Below are 25,736 nucleotides of genomic sequence, written 5' to 3' on the forward strand. Positions count from 1 at the left end.
CACTTAAAGCTGACTGCTTCTGCTGCTATGGGGAGCTGAGTTTTACAGTTTTCACGTCTAAGGAGTTTACCAAGCTGCCCACATCACCAGACTAGGAAACTGACAAGGACTCCCCGACTCTAATTCTCGCTTCCCCAAAGAAAGTTTATCAGGCTACTGGTGACACGGTCCTCCTTGAAGGGCTACCTTAAGGATAAAAATCGATGCCCTTCCCCCTTTGACCACTAGAAAATCAGAGCCTATGGGCTTCTTATCAACTCCAAGACATAGAAGAGCCCTGCTTTGTCGTGCAGCCTGAACTCATTGAGTCCCCAGCCAGTTATCTGTTTGATGGCATTAATAACTTTTCTAATAACTCTCTTACCCAAAAGGACAGTAGTCTGCTTCAGTGTCTGTCATGAACTACAAACTCGAAGAATGGATGGAACACACCCAAGTGTGGGTGAGGGCTCCACAGCTTTAACTAAGTAGTGCTTAAACATCTTAACAAACAGCCTGTTAGGTTTTGGTGGCTTCTGAAGTTACATTGTATAAAGAGTTGTCAAGAAACTTGTGCACTTGTTTTCCTTTTTTCTCTTCAATTTCTGTAGCTACTACTGGGTGGGTCCTAAGAATGTGCTAAACAAGATTATAGGCTAATATAACAAAACCATAGGTCACTAGGATTTTAGAAATCACAGTAAGGTTCAAATATGTTTTTACTGTAAACAAAGTTTTTGATAGTCTTGTGAGATCCTTGGAATATTGTAGGCTTGTAAGTGGGAGAGTAACAAATCCAGACTCTGAAGTCATTTATTCTCAGCCTAAACTGAAGCATAACTCACTACCGTTTTAAAATTCTTAATTAAAATATTTTATATAAAAATATCCATGTAAGCAATCTTCACAGCAAATTTTAAGTGTTTTGTTGAAAATAATTCTTCAAAACTTCACCCAATGTCTTGCCAAGATCTCCTGAGTTAATTGGGAATGTGGGGATCACAGGAGAAGGTAAAAGGGGAGAGAGAGGAGGAAAAGAGGGGAGTGGAGAAAAATGTATACCTCAATAAAAACAATTAAAAATTAATTTTAAAAAGACTTCAACCACACTCTTACGTGAGGGACTCCCTCCTATGTGCCTCACATATATAGTATGGGGGCTTAGCAAGGTTTGGGGTTGTCTAACACCCCACTCATTAAATTACAGTCTCGTTGGCCAGGATGGAAGAGTAGTGGGATCTACCACTCTTTCTCCTGTGGTCAAACTGAGCTGTGGCTTACTATTTTAGTGTGCGTATAAGGTTAATTTTTTAAAAATAACTTTTTACTCCTTGATAATTTCATATACGTACATAATATATTTTGAATGTATTCACCCTAATTTCCTTATCAACAGCATAATTTTCAACAGAATGAAGACATTTCAATGACAGCTTGATGAGATTTGGTAAATGCATACACTGTGTAACTAACACTAAGCTGGAAGTATGGACAATTCCGTTTATCTCAAAGCCTCAACCTTAAAAAAGGATAAACAGTACTGTAGATTAGTTTGGTCTTATGGGCTCATTCATGGCCAACTTCTTACTCAGCAGATCTGCCAATAATATTGGATGTTTATCAGTTCTGTGTGTGTATCACCTGGATGTCCATGAACATTTGGGTTGCTTCCAGTTTTGGTTTCACTGAGTTTAAAAAGAAAAGAAAAAAAAAAAACACGACAGATAAGTACGGTGGAAGTACAAAACATGATCTCTAATAATCATGGTTTTAGAATGTCCTGGCCTCTTGAATCACCAGAGAAAAAGACATTTTGTCTTCAGACTCTCAACAGCCTCTACCAATGAGTCCATATGAGCGAGACTCCCTCTGACGGCTTGACTCTCAAACACTGCAGTACTTCTACTGATGAAGCTACTTGACAAAAACTTCATAACACATCTGTCAGGGTCCCTGCTGCTGCTTGAATCATGAAAGCTGCAATAGAAATATGTTTCTTCACTTCTGCCCAAGCCAAGTGAGGGTCTGCTCTATTTTCAATATCAAACATGGCATCATAAATCCCAGGGAATGATTCTCCAGCATATTTGTTGTGGCTACTTGGAGCAAAGATGATGTGCCTAAACAAAAAAAAATGATTATTTTTATAACAAGTGAAAAATTACAGGTGTCATAGCTACATTTATCTAAGAAGTTGTTGGGCAAAGTATAAGTATACAATATGTCATACAGTCATTCTACAAGATCTTTACAATAACACAATAGCATTATTCTAGAATACTGCAGCTGGTTAAAACAACAATATGAACTACTTTAATATCTACATATTCAATCAACAGTTTAAAAATATATTCTTAACATATAGCATGGTAGCTTTGGAGGACGTTTTGACATATTCTCATCAAACTTTAAAATGTGTTGTCTTTTTTGGCCCTAAATACCAGGTCCTGATTATAGAGATACTAATATTTATAAATGCTCAAACAGAAGACAAGTACATCTTACAGAAGTGTATTTCATAATGGGTGGGAGAAGCTCATCTAACAAATCTCAATAATAAGTCATTAATTCTATAAATGGAAGCCAAACACTGAAATACTATGTGGGGGATTAAAGTGCTAAAATCTTCCATGCTGGCATCAACAAATGAATTCTTAGCCGGGCGGTGGTGGCGCACGCCTTTAATCCCAGCACTCGGGAGGCAGAGGCAGGCGGATCTCTGTGAGTTCGAGACCAGCCTGGTCTACAAGAGCTAGTTCCAGGACAGGCTCCAAAACCACAGAGAAACCCTGTCTCGAAAAACCAAAAAAAAAAAAAAAAAAGAATTCTTGATAAAAAAAAAAAAAGAAAAAGAAAAATGTAAAATAATGTATGGCTCCATTTATATATTGAAAAAAATTATATATATATATATAAATACACACATTTACATGCAAATATAGTACATGAATATAGTGAGCAGACTTACCCATAAATATGTGTGTACAGTTACATTTAAACATGCATATAAAGTACATATTTATATATACATACATATACATTACATAAGTGTGGTATCAGTTCACACGATGTTGAGTTCCCCTGAAAAGATTAGCAGAACTATATGTACAAGTGAGGAGGAAACTGGTAAAATAGAACTGTCTCTAGATTCCATGCTTCACAGTCTGAAAATGTGTAGATGTTTTCATTATAAAAAGTGGTTCTAAAGGATCAATAGACTAGTAATTGTCAAGTTGGGAGCATAGGCCCCAGCCCCTCGCATCTATCCCAGCCCTCCAGGCCTGGTCTGGACTCCAAATCCCAGCAGGCCAGGTCCTAACCTCTCCCTGGGGGTGGAGTCAGGATCACTTTTTCCCCTGGGTATTTAAGTGATCTCCCGAAATAGGAACACGTGGTCTGCTTTTCTTCCTCCTGGAGGTCGCATTCCTGCGGCTTTCAGGTTCCCCCTCGGGGGCCACCCAGAGCACAGAACTCCCATTAAACCTGGATATTTCTTAATTTGGCTTGTTTTCATTCAGCTTGATTGGGAATTTTGCATCGGCAGGGAACTCGAGTTAGGAAGTCTTCCTAACAATAACTTTCGAGAAAATACTAAAATAGTGGATGTTTCTTGTTATATATGCACACATATTCATAACTACTATCTCCAATTTATATCTATGAATAAACAGACGTTTATAAGTACAGCTCACACCCTGGAGTGCCTCCTTCTCCTAGCTCAATCTTCAGAAGCCTTAAATCTACAGGCCTCAATGGTAAACAGCCAAAATCTCCATTTGTAGCTGAGAAACCAAAGGTTTAGAGAAATAATCTCCCAGGTCACAGTGGAAGGTCCCTGCTCTAAAAGTTCTGTTTATATCAGTTGGCTGTTAGTCGTAACCACGATCATTTAGAAAGGCGATCACTACCTTTGTAAAGTAGCATTTATTATGCTAATTCAGAGAGGCAACTCCCAGAGGTAAGCTATGGAATAGCACTGAAACCCCGAAACCGCACCCAGTCCTACTTTGCATGACCATGAGTGAAGATTTTTCTGACTTTAAATGCTAGAGCCATGTTAATTTCCATTAAGGCACCATTTAAAGTAGTTTTTAGATGTATTTACATTGTTATGTGCATAACTGCTTTGCCTGGGTGTATGTATGTGTACCGTATGCATGCCTGGTGCCTCCAGAGTTCAGAAGAGACTGAGTTGAAGATGGTTGTGAGCCACCACATAGGTGCCGAGAATCAAGTGCCCTTAATCACTAAGCCATCTCTCCAGTCATAAGGACCTTAAGAAAATAAACTGGGGGAGGGGGAGGTGATAGCTTTAAGATACTAAAAGAAAATATGACATAGATACAAAACAAAAAAATAGCCTGAAACAAAACAATATTTCTTCCAAGGGACATGACAATTATCTTAACAATCATTATATGGAATGAAACTAACTTTAATAAATGCAATAAACTTGTTTTACTTGGGAAAAAAATCAGGTTAGATGAAAACATTACAGGATAAAAGATTTGAGATCTTTATGAAAGTAATTTTCTAATAATTACTACTTCAAAAAATATAAAGGGCTTTTTTAGGGACCAGGAAGGTCTCCATCATAAATCTGAAGCAGACTGAATACTTATCTACCTGAAAGCATGCAGGAAGGATTCACTAGACTTGGACTGCATGTGCGCTAAGGTTCCTTTTGAACTCTGTGGCTGAAATACTGTGTTAAAGTTTTTTCTCAGTTTGGTCCACAGTGAAGAACTATTTGATATGAGAAATATTTCTCCAATACTAAATATTATACCATTACTGGATACATAATTGTACTTATATTTAGCACTTATATTACATTAATATATTTCATACTACTATGATGGCGTTTATTTAAATCATCTTTGATATACTTCTTTGACTATAGTGAGGTGTTTGGTGCCCTCTGTAGAACACACGTCTTCCTCTTACCTGTAGAACCGCCTCCCGGGTAAACCAAGAGGATCTATGAATGCTCTTTCCAGAAGCATCAGTTGGTCATTCACAATTCTCACTGCAATAGGACTTGGAGAGTAAGAAACACATCATTAAAATCTCTACTACCAGGTCATAATTCAACTAACATTAATAAAGATAATGCATGGGAAGATAAAATAATCTAGTAGACCATTAGGAGAAATAATGTTGACATGGTAACATGTCACACAGCAAGCAACATGTAACAGCAGGGTCATCTTAGCATTTACAACGGACACAGAATGCTATTGAGAAGTGGATTGTTTTGTTTTTCAAGACCACAAAGTGGTCAAAAAGAAATGAAAGCTATTCTTTACTTCTCTGTAGGCTAACCAGACCTCCCAGAAAGATGGAGGAAACTGTCAAGTCATTCCTAGTGACTCATACAGTCCTACTCTGGAGGAAAGAAACAGAATAAAGATGAGCAACAACACAGAGTAAAGGTTTCTGGAATCTGTGAGAAAGGGAGGACAGTTGCCATGGTGAGCAGGCGGTCCTTTCCCATTCATAGTCCTTACACTGCTTCTGCATAGTTGACCTACATACATCTTTGGGCTCTCCCACAATCCAAGGGTAAAAAGAGCCTCCTCGAAATGACTGATACAGCTTGCTATTTAAGTCTGAAAAAAATAAACTATACTTGGTACAATTCATATTTATTGTATAATGTTTTAATATAAAAATTATTTTCTACCTAAAAGTGGCAATAACAGAAAAATTCCAGAAAAAATATCTATACAAAAGAAGTGGTTGATGGGTGACTAGGTATTGAGAAGGACTATACAGAAATGTATTCAAAGCACCCAAGTTTATAGTTATGAATTACCAACTGTAACTCTCATCACACAAATTCAACTTTGCATTAGTGTAAATTAAAAAAACAGAACTCTGAGAGCCCTAGTTATTACAAAGAAGAGGCCATGAACGTGAGAATGAAGCTGGGGAAGGGAACAACAGGGGGCTTAAGTGAGTGGTTGGAAAAGACATTAGAGAAAAGACAACTCTAAGTACGTCTTTCTGGGTTCTAGGAAGCTGGCGAATCTTGCTGATTCTGCTGTCTTGCAGACCACGGCTTAAGCAGCAATGACTTAGCATTCTACACACACGAAGACAGTCTGCCCTTTTGAGAGTAGGCAGCTGAAACTTACTTAGTAAGATCAACTTTTGTGAGTCTTCTATGAAAGTCTGAAGCAGCCTCTGAAAAGTTTGTCACAGCAGAAAATAAGGAATCTTTTAAAAATAGAAAAGTAAAAGAATTTAGTTAGTAGTTCACATTTCAGAGGTTCACATTTCTGCCCTCTCCCTGATAGGACCAAACAATGGAAAACCTTTGTTCTAGGGACCCTTCTTGTGAACTCATGAAAAGGATTAAGCAAAAAGATGGGAATTTTAAATGTAGTCAAATTGTGTCATTTTGTTGGTTTTTTTTTTGTTTTTAGTGTGTGTGTGTGTGTGTGTACTTGTGTCCTGGTATCCATGGAGGTCAGAAGAGGGGGTGAGATCTCTTTTGGAGCTAGAATTACAGGTATTTATGATCCTCATGACATGGTGAGTCTTGAGAACTGAACTCCTGTTCTCATGATAGACCAGAAAGTGCTTTTAATCACTGAGTCATCTCTACAGCACTCCCCTAATTTGGTTCTTAAGAGAATTCCTTTCACAAGTACAGGAAACAAATAATACCGCAATCAGTTACTTACCCAAACTCCAGCATTCTTTAATTGAATATATTTATTGGAACAATTAGCAATTATGATATGTTAGCGACTGGATGTATGTATAAATATATTATCTGTCATTATTACAGGATTAAAACAATACCAATTCTTATTTTTCAAATAATGATATCTTTTTCAAATGGTGACTTGTGACAAATTAATATATCTAGATGGAGAAAGAGTATAAGGTTTGGTCTGGACATATTTTTCTTTATTTCATAAAGTTTTAAAAATATAATTAGACTTTCAGCACATACTTTTTATTACAACAACCTATTTGCCATGTTGTGTGTGCTAAGCAGGAATTGACATGCATGATTGATATACTGCTTGCATTCGAGTCTGTTTTGCAGATCAAGTGCCTGTAACTCAGATCACATGATTCTGCTACATCATTTGTCAGTGGGGTCGGGCCTTCAACATAAATACATTTGGTATTTTCAAAAAAGTCCTTTCAACCTCAACTTTTCCAAGGTATGTTTAAAATGTAATCAAAGCAAGTAATCTAATAATGGGTATGATGGAAGCAAAGGAAACAGGATGTTGAAGAAGGAGATCTAAATTTCACATATAGTACAGAAATCAAGATAAACTGAAATATGTTATTAGGATTTATCAGAAATAACATTTACAGAGCAGCAACAGCAGTAGTATAGGAGCATAGTGAGTTATTTAGTTGAAGAGAAAGAACTAGGAGTATAAATTATGTATTCATTGATTGATTGATTCATTCATTCATTCACTCATTTGACCCACATCTTCACTAATACATCTTCTGAATAATCATTGCTTCCTGCTACTAACAGAGAATTTTGATTGTGAAGGTGGGACATAGCAGAGACAAATGCTACTGTTAAAATGGAAGAGATATGACAATATGCCATCTGATGGGTATTCACTAACAGAGACACATATGCTATCAAAGTCCTCAATATAAATTCAGTTACACTGAGGCTGATAGAAGAGAAAGTGGGAAATAACCTTGAATGCACTGGCACAGGAGACTACTTCCTGAATATAACACCAGCAATACAGACACTGAGATTGACAATTAATAAATGGGACCTCTGAAACTGAGAAACTGCTGTAAGGCAAAGGACACAGTCAACAAGACAAAACAGCAGCCTATGGAATGGGAAAAGATCTTCAGCTACTCCACTCTGACAGAGGACATCTCCAAAATATATAATGCACTACAGAAACTAGACATCAAAATATCAAATAATCCCATTAAAAACAGGGTACAGATTTAAACAGAGAATTCTCAACAGAAGAATCTTGAATGGCCGAGACACACTTAAAGAAGAGTTCAACACCCTTGCTATCAGGGAAATGCAAATTAAAACGACTCTGAGATACCATCTCACATCTGTCAGAATGGCTAAAATCAAAAATGCTAATGACAGTTTATGCTGGAGAGGATGTGGGATAATGATGTAAGATTCCCCTCTGTATACTGTTAATACCATTGGTTAATAAAGAAACTGGCTTTGCCTGATAGAGTAGAGTAGAACTAGGCAGGGAAAATTAAACTGAATGCTGGGAGAAAGAAGCAGAGTCAGAGAAAAACCATGTAGCCCCACAGGAGACAGACGCCAGAACTTTACCTGGTAAGCCACAGATTAATAGAGATGAGTTAAATTAATATGTAAGAGCTAGCCAATAAGAAGTTAGATCTAATAGGCCAAGCAGTGATTTAATTAATATAGTTTCTGTGTGGTTATTTCAGATCTGGGAGGCTGAGAAACAAACAAGCAGCCTCCTACAACAGGTTAAAGGGAACCCTCCTCCATTGCTGGGTGGGAGTGCACTTGTTTGCACTTGTGCAGCCACTTTGGAAATCAGTATGGCAGTTTCTTAGGAATTTGGGAATCAATCTACCTCAAGTCCCAGCAATATCATTCTTGGGATATACTCAAAGGATGTTCAACCATATCCCAATGACACTTGCTCAGCTATGTTCATAGCAGCATTATTTATAAAAGCCAAAATGTGGAAACAACCTACGTGCCCCTCAACTGAAGAATGGATGAAGAAAATATGGTATATTTACACAATGGAGTAATACTTACACAATACCACATTATGAAATGTGGAGGCAAATAAATGGAACTAGAAAAAAAATCATCCTATGTGAGGTAACCCAGAAAGATAAACACGGTGTGTACTCACTCATAAGTGCATATTAGATGTAAAGCAAAGGGTAACCAGGCTATAATCCTCAGCCCCAGAGAAGCTAGGTAACAAGGAGGACTCCAAGAGGGATGCATGGATCTCCCAGGGAAGAGGAAGTAAATGGGATGTCCTGGGAAAACTGAGGGTGGGAGAGAATAGAGGGAAGAAGATGGGTGATGGGAACATGAGGGATCAGGACGGTCGAGTTGTGAGCAGGATGGAGCAGGAGAGTGATGGGGGAGATAGCTTGATAGACAGGGTTATTGCGGAGTCCTGGAGAAACCGGTGCCAGGAAGGCTCCTGGCAACCCATAAGGATGACCCCATCTAGGACTCCCAGCAATAGTGGAGAGGGTGCCTAGACTGGCCTTTCCCTGTAATCAAATTGGAGACTACCCTAGTTGTCATCATAGAGTCTTCATCTAGTACCGTATGGAAGCAGATACAAAGATCCACAGCCTACCAGTGAGCTGAACTCTAGGAGTCTAGTTGAAGAGAGAGTAGAGAGGCATCAAGATTGTGATGAGGAAACCTGCAGAAACCGCTTGACCTGAGCTTGTGGGAGCTCACAGACTCTGGACAAACAGCTCAGGAGCCAGACTGGGACTGAACTAGGCCCTCTGCATTTGAGTGACAATTGTGTAGTGTGGTCTTTTGTGGGGCCCCTAGAAGTGGGACCAGAACCTGTTCTGATGCATGAGTTGGCGTTTTGGAACCTAATCCCGTTGGTGGATGCCTTGTTCACACTTGATGAAGCAGTGGGGGCAGGGGGGAATCTTGGTCCTGTCTCAGCTTGGTTTGCCATGCTTTGTTGACTGTACCATCTAAGTGGAGACAGAGGAGGACTGGATGGGGGTGTAAATGCCTGAGACCCGCACAGTAGGAAAGAACCAACTCCCACAAATTGTACTCTGACCTCCATGTCTACATGGTAGCACACAACATCTGCCCCCATAATGACCCTAGAAATGTAATTTTTAATTTAAAATGAATAAAATACTGCTGTTCTTCATAACTTCATAAAGGTAACTAATCCTAATGTAATAATCAAAATAACATTCACCTGTCGCTAATGACCAACTCCATCCCTATTCTCTCTCTCTCTTTTTTTTTTTTTTTTTTTTTGGTTTTTCGAGACAGGGTTTCTCTGTGGTTTTGGAGCCTGTCCTGGAACTAGCTCTTGTAGACCAGGCTGGACTTGAACTCACAGAGATTCGCCTGCCTCTGCCTCCCGAGTGCTGGGATTAAAGGCGTGCGCCACCAACGCCCAGCCATCCCTATTCTCTATGCTGTTAGTTTATTCTTTTTGCCCCTCTAATAACTTGTCATCTGTATTTGCCTTCCCCTTTCTCACATTAAATTTCAAGTTCTTTGATAAATTAACAAATAGAACTTTAACATTAAAAATATACTTGGTACGCAACAGATATTCAATACAGATTTAATTATTTTGGTATATACAAAGAATATATATCTGGGAGTCAGGAAAAAAATATTCATAATTAGTGTCAGTAGGCAACATTCACTGAACACTCAGCACTGATAGCTACTGATCTACAGATTCCCTAATAATCTCCCCAACAGTGAAGCGTGTTTTACTGGTTCATGGCTTAAAAAGTTGGCAGCCCAGAAGTTAAGTGTTCTTAATGTCACAGGCACAAGTGGAAGGGGGAATATCTGAGTCAGGCCAAGATCCAATGCTTCCAGACCCAGTGTTTGATGTCACTGAATTGTGCTGTATTTCACCCCTAGTTTATAGAAGACACATGACATGAAGAACCAGTCATAAAATGAAAGGCTGACCATATCTATGCAAAATAGCCTTCATGTACACAAATATTGATGAATATATTCAACAATAATAGTATGAATATAAATACACAATAATTTGTGACTATAATTTTTAACATTTGGAAATATTAATAAAAATAGTAATATAGAAAAATATTTGCCTAATTTAATTTTTGTAACACTACTTCATAAGTAATGGCTTCATCATAGATATTTCAGATTAAATCAGACCCCTAATTCAGCATTTATTTAAAGTTCTTGTCAGAAATAATTAGTAAGTGAGCAGGTATTTCTTCTAGAATGCACTGACCATGATAAGAGCTAAAAAAGTTTACAACAAAGTCTATAAAATCTTACCAAATGACACTGCATGTTTTCTTAGTTGCTGGTTATGTTTCCTGGATAAATTGAAGATACTTGCTGCATAGGTTTTCAAGGCTTTTGCATAGTCTTGAACGTTGAAAGGAATGATTACAGAGTCTGCAAGCTCATATACCAATGCTCCTCGCAACTGAGCCACAGAAAGCTGTTTTTTAAATGTGGGGTCATAAAACTTCTCTACTAATTCAAACGTCTCATAGATGGTGTGGTATACAGGATAGCTACTGTATTTATCTGTTTTCTAAAATGGAGAAAAAATTGAAAAATAAGAATTATATTTTCAATTTATATTTTAGTCATAGACATGATTAAAGAAAAATAGACGACAGCCTTGATTTCATCAATTGAGTAAGTTAAAAATATAATTAAAACACTACAGCCAAAATGCTCACTAACTTAAATTTTTATATTCCTGTCTTCATTTTGTAATTCATGTAACCTTCATCCAACCTTTGGTTTTTATAACTGAAGAAATACTTATTCAAATCAGCACAATTCAAAACTATGAACTCATCAAGTGTATGAAAAGTTCTGGGTAGCTTAGTGTCTACAGAAAGGTAATGTATTCTTTCCCTAACCAAGGAGTGCTAAACCAAAGGCTATCAACCCTTGATAATACTCTGGGAGTATCTGTAGTGAACATGTTACTACATAGTTTGTGGACATTGTTTGAGATCTTTGGTTTGCATATCCTAATTTTATTTTTTACTATCTGTTATATTCTTTTTTTTTTCTTATTATGTGTACAGTGTTCTGTCTGCATGCATGCCTGCAGGCCAGAAAAGAGCACCAGATCTCATTACAGATGGTTGTGAACCACCATATGGGTGCTGGAAATTGAACTCAGGACCTCTGGATGAGCAGTCAGTGCTCTTAACCACTGAGCCATCTCTCTAGCCCGTAGCTTTTTTTGTTTTGTTTTGTTTTCTTGTTTGTTTGTTTTTCGAGACAGGGTTTCTCTGTAGCTTTGGAGTCTGTCCTGGAACTAGCTCTTGTAGAACAGGCTGGCCTTGAACTCACAGAGGTCCTACTTCCTCTGCCTCCCAAGTGCTGGGATTAAAGGCATGCACCACCACTGCCTGGCCTGTTATATTCTTTTTTTTTCTTTAAAAATAGTTTTGAACAGTTTTTATTATGAGTATATATTGTTTGCTGGCCTGTTACATTCTTATAGGACTACCATTCTTACAACTCTGGATCATAAAAAACAATCCAGTATTCTTTCTTCTAATTGTGTGTTTTTTGATATTAGACAACTTTCTTCATACTTGTGACAGAGTGTAATAGTGAATAAAGTGATACAGCTAAGTCACTTTTCACATGCAGCTGACCCTTAAATCACACAGGAGTTAGAGAGAGCCAATCTAAGCACATATAAAAACTAAACTAACTACTACTAGTATAAACAACACATATTGTGTATACTCTGTGTATTCTGTATGATCAAAATACGTGAGACCCATAACACGTTACTTTTTACTATAGAATGCAACTTACTATTGAGGTAAAGAGCTCAAGCCCCACATGATTAGTGTCACATGGCACTTTAAGTAAATACTCAAGACAATCATACCACAGAGCTATACACAAAGCTGTATATAATATTCTACAGTTCACTTTATACAGCTATAATTTAATGTAATATCTTCACATTTATTTATATTTTGTTGTATTGCAAATGGTGCCATCTATAATTCAATAAATAACTTTGATAAATTTATTTTTTGCATTATTTTGTATATATTTCATAGCAGCAAGAGGTGAGAGTAGACTCATCTGCATATATTTTATGTAGGACATACCTAGCTCTTAAAAGTTTTTTGACATTTCTAGAGTCTTTACTTTGTAATCTTTTTCAAATTGCAGAAAAATCTCAAGAATATTTACACCTAAATGGACTCATACCATTTAAACTCATGTTGCTTGATGTTCAGGTGTATTTTAAAAAAAAAATGAGTATTAATATATAGTATACAGTGCTCATTCGTCTAATTTACAGTATTCTGGAACTATCTTTGCTTCTTTATCATTGGTTGTATTGAGGATAATCAAACAGACAACCAATATGCATTATGTACAAGCAAGATGTTGGTATATGGTACTTTGGGTGTGGTGTATGACAGAACTTAAGATATTGTCAAAGCAACACAGCACACATTCACTACTTCTAAGTACTTTCAAGTCATCAGAATGGTTGATTGACAATTATATGAACTAAGCAGTACAGAATAGAAAGTAGGAGGAAATTAAAAATTGAGAGAAACTTGCTCTGTTCTCTATGCACTGGCCTTGCCTCATGACAGACAACAATATGTAGAAGGGAAACTGATAACATACAACCCTAGCCCAGGATGCCCCTCAACAAAGACATTTCTTCTGAGGAAAAGGCATATAGAGCCTATACAACTGGACTACAAAATAAAATTTTATTTATTTACTTGTTTTTTTTTTTATTTAGTTTGAGTGAGAGTCTAGCCCAGGCTGATCTCGAACTCTCTATGTGGCCAAGGATGACACTGAATTTCGGTTCCCCTTAGTTTCACTCCAAGCACTAGGATTACAGGCATATACTACCACAGTCCATTTTAGGGAAAGGAACCCAAGGCTTCATGCACCCTGGGCAAGCACTCTCCCAAATTAACTCCATCCACAGAACAAAGTAAGACTTTCCCAACAAATTCTCTGTTGAGAAAATGTGTATATCTAGCTATGCATCTGACATTTATACATGAACTACCATTTAATGAAAAACCTTAGTAGTAATGCATTCACGGAACAGCCCAAATTCTTTCATAGTGTATCTACAAAGGAGCAGGAACAAGCAGTCTGTCTGCATCTCTGAACTCTTCTTGGGTCCCACGTCCACCTGATGACATGCAATTCAATTCTAGTTCATATTAGTGAAATGTTGCTATGGTTTGGAACTGGAATAACCTCCATCCAAAGACTTATACAAAGACTTGTAAGTTCAAGCTTATCCTCCCAGTGTAGTAGAACAATTTTAAGAAGTGCTATAGAAAAATGGATGGAGCTTGAGCTCCATTTAAACAAAGTCATACAGAGAATAAAAAATATGGTGTATTTTCCCAATTTACAGAATCTACATATCTAAATTTAAAACAAAAGACATGAGAGTAGATGCAGTATTATTTGAAACCAAACAAAAACTACAGGGGGAAGTATGAGAGAGTATAGACAGTACAAGGGACAGTATGAGCATCGTTAAAATTCATTGTATGCATATGTGAAAAAGTCGTAATGAAACACACTATTTCATAACTAAAAAGAAATGCCCCCAGAAAAGGTACTGGGAAATGCCCTAGGAGAGGAAGTGGCAATACAGTTCTTTCTAATCCCTCTTTGCTGCCTGGCTGCCTTAAGGTAAGCAGCTTTCTTCCCACCATGATGTACTGACTCACCACAACCCCACAAGAGCTAGTACAAACACTTCAGGCTGAGACCTCCAAAACCATGAACAAAACAAACTTCTTTGTGAGATGATCATTCCAGGTATCTTGTTAGAATAATGAAGACTGAACCGATATACTACTTATTAATAATTACTAGATGACTTACCCTGTTCTTAGTGTAGCGAGCTCTGGCTGAAGCAATTCCAAGTCTCTGAAAATAAGCTTCAAAATCACTTCCAGATCCAAGCTTATTGATTCTAGATATAAAATATAAATAAATAAATAAATACAAGGATAAAATAATAATATGAAATCAAACAGATGGGAGAATGAATCCTGATCCAAGAGTACTTAAGAATTTGCATACCAAATTGTTATAAGAATTATAAGAAGTTAAAACAATGTCAAGCTATTCCCCTATTATTTGCTAGGATATTAATGTAACAAGCTACATTGAATATGACCAGAGTTTGTCAGTACTACAGAACACTGAAGTCTAATATTTTTTAAATTAACAGAAATATTTGAACCACTTAATAAACCATTTTCATAGGCCATCTCAAGCTGTTTATAGGAAGAGCTTGCTTTTTCTTATTTTTGCTGAATAAGCATATGAAACTTTTATAATGAAAGAAAAACATTAAAAACATTTGCAAGACTATTTGGGAGCCATCAAGATGGCTTAGAGGATAATGACTCTTTTTTAAAAGAACAAAATTTATTTATTTATTATATATACAGTGTTCTGCCTGCATGTATGCCTGCAGGCCAGAAGAGGGCACCAGATCTCATTATGAATGATGGTGAGCCACCATGTAGTTGCTGGGAATTGAATTTAGGACCTTTGGAAGAACAGCCAATACTCTTAACCACTAAATAATCTCTCCAGTCCAAGGATAATGACTCTTACCAACAACCCCGATAACCCGAGTTTGATCTTAGAAACCACATGAAAATGGGGGAAACCAAGGAAAAATTGTCCTTTGACCTCCACACAAAGAAGTGTCATATGAATGAGGACACACATACACACACACGAATCAAAATAAATAACATCCTTATCCAGGATATAGTCCAAAACCAGCTAATAAAAGAAGTCCCCTTGCCCAGATCTAGCCACAAAAATACAAATAATATTATATGCAATATCAAAGCAGTACACCCACATACAAAAAATAATTGATCAGTTCTAAGGAAATGTGTGCCAATGAGCACTACCTAGATGAACCTCAGGATGCAATTTAAAAGAAAAATTACAAGCATCATCAAAATTTTGAGAGGCTTAAAGAAGACAAAAAGAAATATCTTAATGAAGTTAAAGAGAATAAATGCCTCAGTAATGCTCCAAAAAACACAAATGTAAGGCTTATAGAAGTTATGAAGACAATCCAGGATTTAGAAAAAGAATTCAATACATAGAAACATTGAAGAGGGACTCAAACTGAAATAAAGATGGCATTGAAAAAAAACCAATACCTCCAACTAGAAAGCTCAAAGGAAAGCCTTACAAGAAGAATTAATTAAAAATCAAAAAGCCGGGCGATGGTGGCGCACACCTTTAATCCCAGCACTCGGGAGGCAGAGGCAGGCGGATCTATATGAGTTCGAGACCAGCCTGGTCTATAGAGCTAGTTCCAGGACAGGCTCCAAAGCCACAGAGAAACCCTGTCTCGAAAAACAAAAAAAAAAAAAAACAAAAAAAAACCAAAAAAAAAAACAAAACAAAAACAACAACAACAAAAAAAAAAAAACCAAAAAAAAAAAAAAGGACAAAATAGAGGATTTTGGTGAAGGAAAAAAAACTTAAAAAAAAAAAGGAATATACAAGAAATGTGAAACACTATTTTTAAAAAGCCACACCTTCAAATTATAAGAATAGATGAGGGAGAGGGGTCCCAGGTCAATTACACAGACCAGATCAGATCTTCATCTAAATCATTGAAGAAAACTTTCTCAAACAAGAAAAGACATACTCATATAGATACCAGAAGCACACAGAATACCAAATATACAAGATCAGAAAAGAAAATTCCCATGATAAATTATACTTAAAACACTAAATATGCATAACAAAGATTATTGAGAGCTATAAGAGAATAACCACAAGTCACATATAAAGGAAAACCCATTGGAATAATAGGTGATTTCTCAGTGGAAATTATTAAAGCTGGAAGAGCCTGGAGCAATGGATTTTAAGTACTAAAAGACAACAATGGCCAGTCTAGACTAATATATCCAGTAAAACTAGCCATGATAATTGACAGAAAATGAAAAACTTCCAATGATACAAACAGACTAAACAGACATACAAACACACACACAACAAAGCAAACCTAAAGAGGAATAAACAGTCAAAAGAAATATAAAGCTACAATTACTAAAATACAATCCACAAAGAACCCAAAAATCAGCTACATAATAACTGCAGTCAACATTCAAAAATAACTTTAAATATCAACATCCTCAATTCTTAAAATACATGAACTGACTAAATGGACTAAGATATAAAATGCAGCTAAAACAGGTAGGGAAGGGGCCTGCATTTTTGCCCAGGGGGACTAGGGTCTAGAGCCTGGGCTGTCTAGTTGAGAGGCTGGTCATTCACCTCTTGATCCACTCTGTTGAGACGCTGTCTGTGTTTCAAGGACAGCCTACAGAATGGGCAAAGATCTTCACCAATCCTACATCTGACAGATGGTTGATCTCCAAAATATATTAAGAATTCAAGAAACTAGACATCAAAATATAAATACGCTAATTTATTGGAGTACAGAGCTAAACAGAGAACTTTCATCAGAAGAATCTCAAATGACTAAAAGATATTTAAGAAATTGCTCAACATACTTAATCATCAGGGAAATACAAATAAAAATGACTCTGAGATTCCATCTTATACCTGTCAGAATGGCTAAAATAAAAAAAAATACTGAGGACACCTGATGTTGAAGAGGATGTGGAGTCAGGGGAACACTTCTCCATTGCTGGTGGGAGTTTAAACTTGTTCAACCACTTTGAAATCAGTATGGTGGTTTCTCAGAAATGTGGGAATCAATCTACCTCAAGACTCAGCAATACTCAATCATACCACAAAGACACATCCTCAGCAATGTTCATAGAAGCATTATTCATAATAGCCAGAACCTAGAAACAACCTAGATGCCCTTGAACTGAAGAATGATTAAAGAAAATATGATACATTTACTTAGCTGTCAAAATCAGTGACACCATGAAATTTAAAGGCAAATGGGTGGAACTAGAAAAAGCTATCCTAAGTGAGGTGACCCAGACTCAGAGAGACAAACATGGCATATTCATACTTATAAGTGGCTATTAGATGTAAGTAAAGGATAACCAGACTACAACCTACAGTTCCAGAGAAGCTAGGTAACAAGGAAAAGCCTAAGAAGGACACATGGATCGCCCTGGGAAGGGAAGTAAACTGGAGGCTTTGGGGGACAGTAAAGGGAAGGGGAAATCATTTCTATACTGGAAACCTAGCCAACAGTACTAGTACCCAGTACTAATAAAGTCATTGATATTAGAGGAGAATTCACAATTGTCACTTTATTAAACCAGTATAAGCATTAACTTTTATAAATATAGTATGTATCATTATATCCTGCAAAATGTCATTCTCATTACACATCGATGAAAATTCTCTTTGCAACAGACAGAAACCAGTACATAAAATCATAACTGATGAAAATGCCTAGCTGTGGAGCCTAGTCCCAACGAATACATCTACAATAGAAGCTCTGAAACTTACGGCTCAGGGATCATTGTGGAAAAGGAGGCAGAAAAACTGTAAGATCCGGAGGAATCAGAAGAGATTGTGTCTCCTGGCCATGCCAGAGAAGCTACTCCCATGAACTTTGACCAACATGGCTGCCTAAACAGGAGCTGAACGAGGACAATGCCAATAGATATGCAGCCATGGGACAGAGGAAAGCTCACGAGGCTGCAACCTAGACAAAGAACTACATCAGCTAAGGAATGATGGGGACAGAAGAAATAGTCTTCTCCCAGGAAAGGGCTCACCAACTGGCTATCCAATACCAAATGGTCATTCCTGAAAACATATACAGCTAACAGCACAAGGAGTAAATTGTGTTTATAAATTTAGGAGTATGCACACTGAATGTTTCTATGTACACATGTAGACACACATATATGTAACAACAATTAAAGAAAAAGAGGCCATGGATTTGAAAGAGCGGGGGGGGGGAGCAAAGTATATAGGGAAGATAGGAAGGAGGGAACAGAAGAGGTAAATGATATAATTATAGTCTTAAAAAATAGAAAAAAATTACAATTAAAAATTAAGTACAATGATATTTTAAATGACTTTAAATAATAAAATGAAGCTATAAACTACTATCATCTTCTGCCAGCCTTATAAACCATATTATAATAAAAATGGATAACTATATAATAAATTTAAGAAGTCACTACAGCATCAATGAGAAAATGTAAAATGATAAAAATCAAAAATCTAAATTGATTATAGAAAAACACACAATTTAAAGATTATTGATAATGCCCTTTATTAAATATAAAATAAAAATGAGGGGGTTAGGGAGATGAATCAGTGGGCAAAGTGTTTTCTGTGCAAGCATGAGGACTTAAGAGTTCAGATTTCCACAATCCACATACAAGTCAGTTGTGGCCACTCATATCTCAAACCCCAGGGCTGAGGGTAAGGGGCAGACAGTCAGATTCTGGAAATCCACAACCAGCCAGTTTTGCTGGGTGCTCCAGGTTCAGTGAATGATCTATCATGAAAAAGTAAAAATAAATAAGGTAGAGGGGCTGGAGAGACAGCTCAGTGACTAAAAACATATATACTGCTCTTCCAAAGGATTTGAGTTCAGTTCCCAGAACCCACATCACATGGCTCAAACTGACCATAAATTCCATTTCAGTTTATCCATCTCATCTGGCCTCTGAGGACATATGCACATACCAACACACAGATGCACATATATACACATCATTAAAAATATAATTAATCTTTTTTAAGAAAAAAAATAAGGTTGGGAATCAATGGAGAAAGATCCTGGCATCAACCTCTGGCCTCCACCAACATGTATATACCACACACACAAACACACACACACACACACACACACACAGACGCACATATATAACATATCCACATACATGCACACATACATGTACCACACCCACACAAATCAACATGTAAACACATCCAAACATACATATAGCAGATGAACACACATGTATATCATGTCCACACACATGAATACTCACATCGATACACATCCAAGCACATGAACACACACATACATACATCCATACACACCCACACTCATGAACACCCATAGTACATTTATGTTTTATATCATTATCACATGAAGTTATGCTATTATTTAAAGCATATACTACATATCTAAAATTACATTTCTGTAAAGATGCCAGATAATAACTAATAAATAGCAAAATCATTGCAAAATTTATTTTACTTATATTTATATGCATATATTTGCATGTATATACAAGGATGTTCAGGTGCCCATAGAATCCAGAAGAGGCTATTGAATCTCCTGGAGCTGGTGACACATGGTTGTGAGCCATCTGACATGGGTGCTGGGAACTGAACTTGGGTCCAATGGTAGAGCAGCAAACATTCTTAATTGCCAAGTTATTTCTCAAGTCCCCACAAAATCAGTTTAGTTGAAAATTTTCAAAAATATATCGATCTATGTTACACCAAACACTAAAAATGTGTCTGAGCTGACTAGTAAGCAAAACAGCAACTGACTGGCCAGCTTTCTTAAATTTATTTACATTATTGATGAGCTCTGTAAGATTTGCAAGTTTGGAGGAGCAAGCAAAGGAAAAGGAGCAATCTATATTTATCCCAGGGTAGAAAAGCTACATACGTTAATTTACCTAGGAAAAACTTTATTTTCAGGTGAAGGGTCTTTTTCCAGCCAGCTTTCATAAAGTGATTTGCTTTCAAAACCATCATCAGGGCTGGAGATCTAGAAAAACAAACAGTGGGCATCAGGAAGGAAGCAAATGTGAAACCAATATATGATGGAGGAAGGTCATTGGCTAATAAAGAAACTGCCTTGACCCATTTGATTGGCCAGCCTTTAGGTGGGTGGAGTAAACAGAATAGAATGCTGGGAGGAAGAGGAAGTGAGCTGAGACGCCATAGCTCTGCTCCCCAGGGCAGACGTGATGAAGCTCCGACCCAGGATGGACATAGGCTAGAATTTTCCCGGTAAGAGCACCTCAAGGTGCTACACACATTAATAGAAATGGGCCAAGCAGTGTTTAAATGAATACAGTTTTGTGTTGTTATTTTGGGGCATAAGCTAGCCAGGCGGCCAGGAGCTGGGTGGCAGGAACGCAGCCCGCAGCTCCCACAACAAATATAACTCCATCTACATATTAGTATCAACTTCTGTTGCTATCTGCGCATGCATACGCCATGTTCACTTGCATAAACTAGTATATTTTGCAGCTCCTAAGAAAAGGAAAGAACTAGCACAAATTCTTCATGATGACTCTTGTTGGTAATATTTGCAACTACCTAAAAAGGGGGATTTCCTTTTTTATTAATAACATTTTAAAGGAAAGTTTTAAATTGTTTCAGGTAAAGAGCCTGGAGAAAATGTAGATAATTTCTATAATAGATTGCCTTTATCCAAGCAGATGGATCCTACTTTTGCTGGAAAAGAAGTCAGGAATAGTGAGAATAATTATTTATATTTTTAAATTATTATTTTATGTTTTAGCAAAGCTGGATATTCTTAATGTGAGGAAATGGAAACCTTAATACACTGGTACAGTCACTGTGGAAATCAAGGTGGCGGTTTTTCAAAATAAAAATAGATCTTTATATGACTCAGCTATACCACTTCTGCACATATACCCAAAAAGCTAACAATAGAGACACTTGCACATATGTGGTCATTACTGTATTCTTCACAATAGTTAGGGAATGGAATGAAACTAGATGTCCATCAACTGAAATGTAGGTAAGTAAAATGTCACATTTATACAACGTAATTCTATTTAGCACCAAATAAAAATGAAATTTGTAAGAAAATGGGTAGAATTGGGGGAAATGTTTACTGAGATATCTCAAATTCTATGTGTTCTTTTTTAATATATATGTCATACCTTGTAATTTAATTTTGTATTTAACTTGGAATGTCAATAGAGAGCAGAAAATTATAAAGGGAATATGGGGTTAGGGAAGAGTGCTAAAGATGGGTGGATAGTAGAACTCATGTGGTATGAGACTGGAAGGGGACATACCAGGATGGTGAAATTTAAATGAGATTGTGGGGAGAATTAGTAACGATGTAAGAAGTCATGTGGAAGCCTGTTGTTCTATTAGCTAACCAAAAACATTTTTTTTTTTAATGAAAAGAGTTTATGGGTGGTGCAATGGCTCAACAGCTAAAGGTATTTGATTTGATCCAATGCCTAAAAGTAGAATGGAGTTCCCAGGACCTACATAGTAGGAGAAAACTGCATCCTACAAACCACACACATACACACACACACACACACACACACATACACACACACTTTCTTTTTTTAAGACTATAGGCTGAGCAGTGACTCAGCAGTTAAACACTTGTTTCTCTTTTTTATGTTTTTTAAATTGTTTTTATTGAGCTATATGTTTTTCTCTGCTCCCCTCCCTTCTACCCTCTTCCATGATCCCCATGCTCCCAATTTAGTCAGAAGATCTTATCTTTTTCTACTTCCCATGTAGACTGGATCTGTGTATGTCTCTCTTAAGTTCCTCTTTGTTGTCTAGGTTTTCTTGGACTGTGCTGTGTAGGGTGCTAGGGAGATAAAGCCATCCATAGTCTTATGTAGCTGTGAACCTGAAAGGCTCATTTATTTGAATGTTTGGTCCCCAGTTGGTGGAACTGTTTAAGGATTAGGAGGTATGGAGGAGGTATCTTACTAGGGGTGGACTTTAAGATTTCAAAAGGCTATGCTATTTCTATTTACATCTCTCTCCGCCTTCTGCTTAGAGGTCAGTATGTTAAGTTCTCAGCTACTGCTTCTACGTCATGCCTGCCTGCCTGCTGCCTTACTACCCATCATGATAGTCACAGACTCACCCTCTGAAACTGTAGGTTCTCAGTAAACTCATTATTCTATAGATTTCTTTGGTCATGATATCTCTTCATCACAATAGAAAAGTAACTAAGATGTGGAGGATGGAAGAAATTGTTAAAATCTGTCTACAGGAAAGTGAAGGAGTTGCTTTAGTTACCCAGTCTTTGCATGACCATAAATAATAAGTATGTGTCTTTTCACAAGATGCACAAATAATAACTTCTACTTACTGGTTCCAAGAGTCTTAGCACCCCTGACATCAAAGACAGTAGCCGTTTTTCAAATACAGTACAGATCATAAAAACATAGTCTGTAGCATTGACCCATAAAGATTCTCTTTACACTTGCTTTTATTTTGAGACGATCCAATAACAGAATAAGGAAGCTGGGTGATGGTGATGCACGCCTTTAATCCCAGCACTCAGGAGGCAGAGGCAGGCGGATCTCTGTGGATCTCTGTGAGTTTGAGGCCAGCCTGGTCTACAAGAGCTAGTTCCAGGACAGGCTCCATAGCTACAATGAAACCGTGCCTGAAAAAAACAACCCCCCCCCCAAAAAAAAAACAGAAAAAACAAGGAAATAAGTTTATTCAAGATGGTAAGAACACCAACAAAAGGGAAAAGAGAAATATAGTAAGCACTTTTGCTTGAAAAAAAAAATACCTGTTTTTAGAGACACTAGCAGTAAACAGGCAGGTAGGACAAGCTTACAGGGATTAGGAAACAAAACCTGCATTAGAGAGATACTCATCTCTTATTTTTCACTAAGGCTGATCTTAAAGCAGCAATCACTTCTATAAGCAAATTCTTTGGTTTTAAAGATTCATTTTATTTTTATTAATGTGATTTTTTGTTGATTGTGTGTGTGTGCACACACACGCGCGCACTCCCATGCACCATGTGTTTCAGGTGCCCAAGGACGATGAAAATGGTGTCAGATTCCTTGAGCTGGAATTACAGGCAGTTGTAAGAGACCTGATTGGGTGCTGGCAACCAAACTCGGGTCCTCTGGACGATCTGAAAGATCCGCTGGTGCTCTCAGCCACTGGTCTGCCTCTGCAGCACTTCTCTAAGTAAAATCTATGACGGAGGATTGCTCAGAGTGTACAGATATTTGGAGCACACTATCTGACTTTACTTTGGGATTCAATGTGCTTTAGTTCTCATGAGTACTTAATATGTATAATTAAATATGTATGGTGTTTCTGTGTAATCACCAGTTGGAGATTTCCTCCCTTTTGGCCTTTGGACTGACTGCTCTCCACTCTATCCACTAAGTTGACATACAATGAAATGTCTGGCAATGGAGACCAATGATGTCTGCATTGCCAGATTTCTGAATGTCGTGGCTTATTTTTAATCCTTTATTTCTTAGCATCCTCACAATTATATTACATAGTCAACTGTATATGATAAATTTTGTTTTTGCTGCTACTTATTTGAGTCATCAATGTTCTGACAACAACTTAAAAACAAATGTAGCTAATCATGCCAGATGTGTTACCCATTCATGGTAAACTAGTAAGCCAAGTGTTCTCATTTACCTCTCCTGCCACTTTATACACCAACCGGTAAAGAAGAGGAGTACAGTCAACTCGTAGGGTGTAATTGCCTGAGGGAGAAACCAAAAACAAAGGTCATATTGCATACTACCAAATGAGTCCATTTATGTTTAATTGTACTTTCTATTTCAAATACAATGTAACCGTCTAATTCAAAGTGCTCTTGAGAAGTGGAGAAGCTGAAGTACGTTGATTAAACAGACGAAGAGATGGTGGACTGTGGCGGCTGATGTGGCAGCCCCCACAGTCATCAGCCAATTTTCCTGGTAGCACCATCTCTCAGGGGACAATGTCAAAGAATGCATTAAGACCACAGAATTCATTCTTCATCCTTTCATTATTTTAGATCAATGTATTAGAAAGCAATATGCGTGTTGTAACAGCTTCAGGGACAATAAACAAAAATGCACCAAAACCACTGAGAACTAAATACAATAGGTCAATTCAAAAAACAGTTTCAATAAATAGTGGAAATATTATTTTATTTTTCAAGGAAATGTTTTATAAAGAAAATATTTTTGTATGAGACATTCTTCTAAAATACGCCAGCCAAATTTCTCTAATTCATCCACAAGAAAAATGTGGTGAATGTGAGGCCTTTAAATCACAATCCAAGGCAAGCAAAGATAACCGATAAACCAAAAAAAAAAAAAAAATAGTCAGGAGTCATATAGCTCAGTTGTGAGTCATAATGATCGGTGTTAATTGTTTTTTCCTGTAGTAAAACTAAAAGCTAACTTATTACTGAATAGCCTTATCTAAATATAAGATTTGAGATACTACTAAGAATTTATAGACTTAAGAAAGTAATAAGCCAAAAAACACTGTGGGCGCTCAGGTGCACTCCTATAATCCTAGTGCTTAGCAGGTAGAAGTAGGAAGATGAGGAGTTCAAGGTCATGGCCAGCAACACAACTGACTTATCTGAAGACACAAAAAAAGTCAGAACAAACAAAAGAATAGCATACTAACTAGAAACAAAATTACTAAAAATGGAATTTACTTTTTGAACATCGTATTTCAAGATAAAATAAGATGCACCTTCTATCGATGAATCTGAGTTGATGTAAGCAATGCTTCTCTCCTGTAAGATCTTTGCGTTCTCCTGCAGTTGAATCAAAGTTGTTAGCATGCAGTTTTTACTGCTTTGAAAATATAAAAAAATGTAACCACAAAAATCTCCTGGAAAATGGTCTGTTAGTGATTATAAGTCAAATACAGTATCTGCCTGTGACCACAAACTTGTAGAAAATTCTGATAACTGCTTAATTGATAGCAATAAAAATTAAAATAAGAAAATGAGAATGTTATGAAGCTGTGTACTAAAAGCAAAAAGCCCAGGAAAGATATTTTTAGGTGTAATTCCTTCATTCTCTGTATCAAAATAAGCTGAGGGTCCAAAATTTGGTAGTTCTACATAAAATCTGTTGAATCTAAACTGTTCAAAGTGAGGCCTGGAACTGTTTTCTAGCAGCTGTCCTTAGAAATTGATCCTTATAGCCACTGAGGTTTGAGATCCACTAAGTCGACTCCTAAGTATAGTATAAGACTGAAAAACACATAAAAGTCCATTTATCTGTATTTATAAAAATCTATAGCGAAGTGAAAGAATAAA

The 25,736-nt window shown here is 37.0% G+C and overlaps 1 protein-coding gene across 3 annotated transcripts in view; it reads right to left on the bottom strand.

Annotated features, from left to right (window-relative positions):
* Positions 1–873: 873 nt before the first annotated feature.
* Naalad2 (N-acetylated alpha-linked acidic dipeptidase 2) overlaps positions 874–25,736 on the bottom strand; it is a 114,385-nt gene continuing 89,522 nt past the window's right edge. For all 3 annotated transcript variants that reach the window (XM_057766733.1, XM_057766732.1, XM_057766731.1), the window contains 8 exons: positions 25,163–25,226; positions 24,104–24,171; positions 20,359–20,450; positions 14,612–14,702; positions 11,012–11,276; positions 6,120–6,201; positions 4,927–5,019; positions 874–2,099 (listed from right to left, as the gene is read on the bottom strand). In XM_057766733.1, the coding sequence (XP_057622716.1) occupies positions 1,910–2,099; positions 4,927–5,019; positions 6,120–6,201; positions 11,012–11,276; positions 14,612–14,702; positions 20,359–20,450; positions 24,104–24,171; positions 25,163–25,226 (945 nt within the window). In that variant the 3' untranslated portion in view covers positions 874–1,909. The remainder of the gene's footprint in view (positions 2,100–4,926; positions 5,020–6,119; positions 6,202–11,011; positions 11,277–14,611; positions 14,703–20,358; positions 20,451–24,103; positions 24,172–25,162; positions 25,227–25,736) is intronic.

The sequence above is a fragment of the Chionomys nivalis genome, chromosome 4, assembly GCF_950005125.1.
Source record: "Chionomys nivalis chromosome 4, mChiNiv1.1, whole genome shotgun sequence".
NCBI classification, from domain to species: Eukaryota; Metazoa; Chordata; class Mammalia; order Rodentia; family Cricetidae; genus Chionomys; species Chionomys nivalis.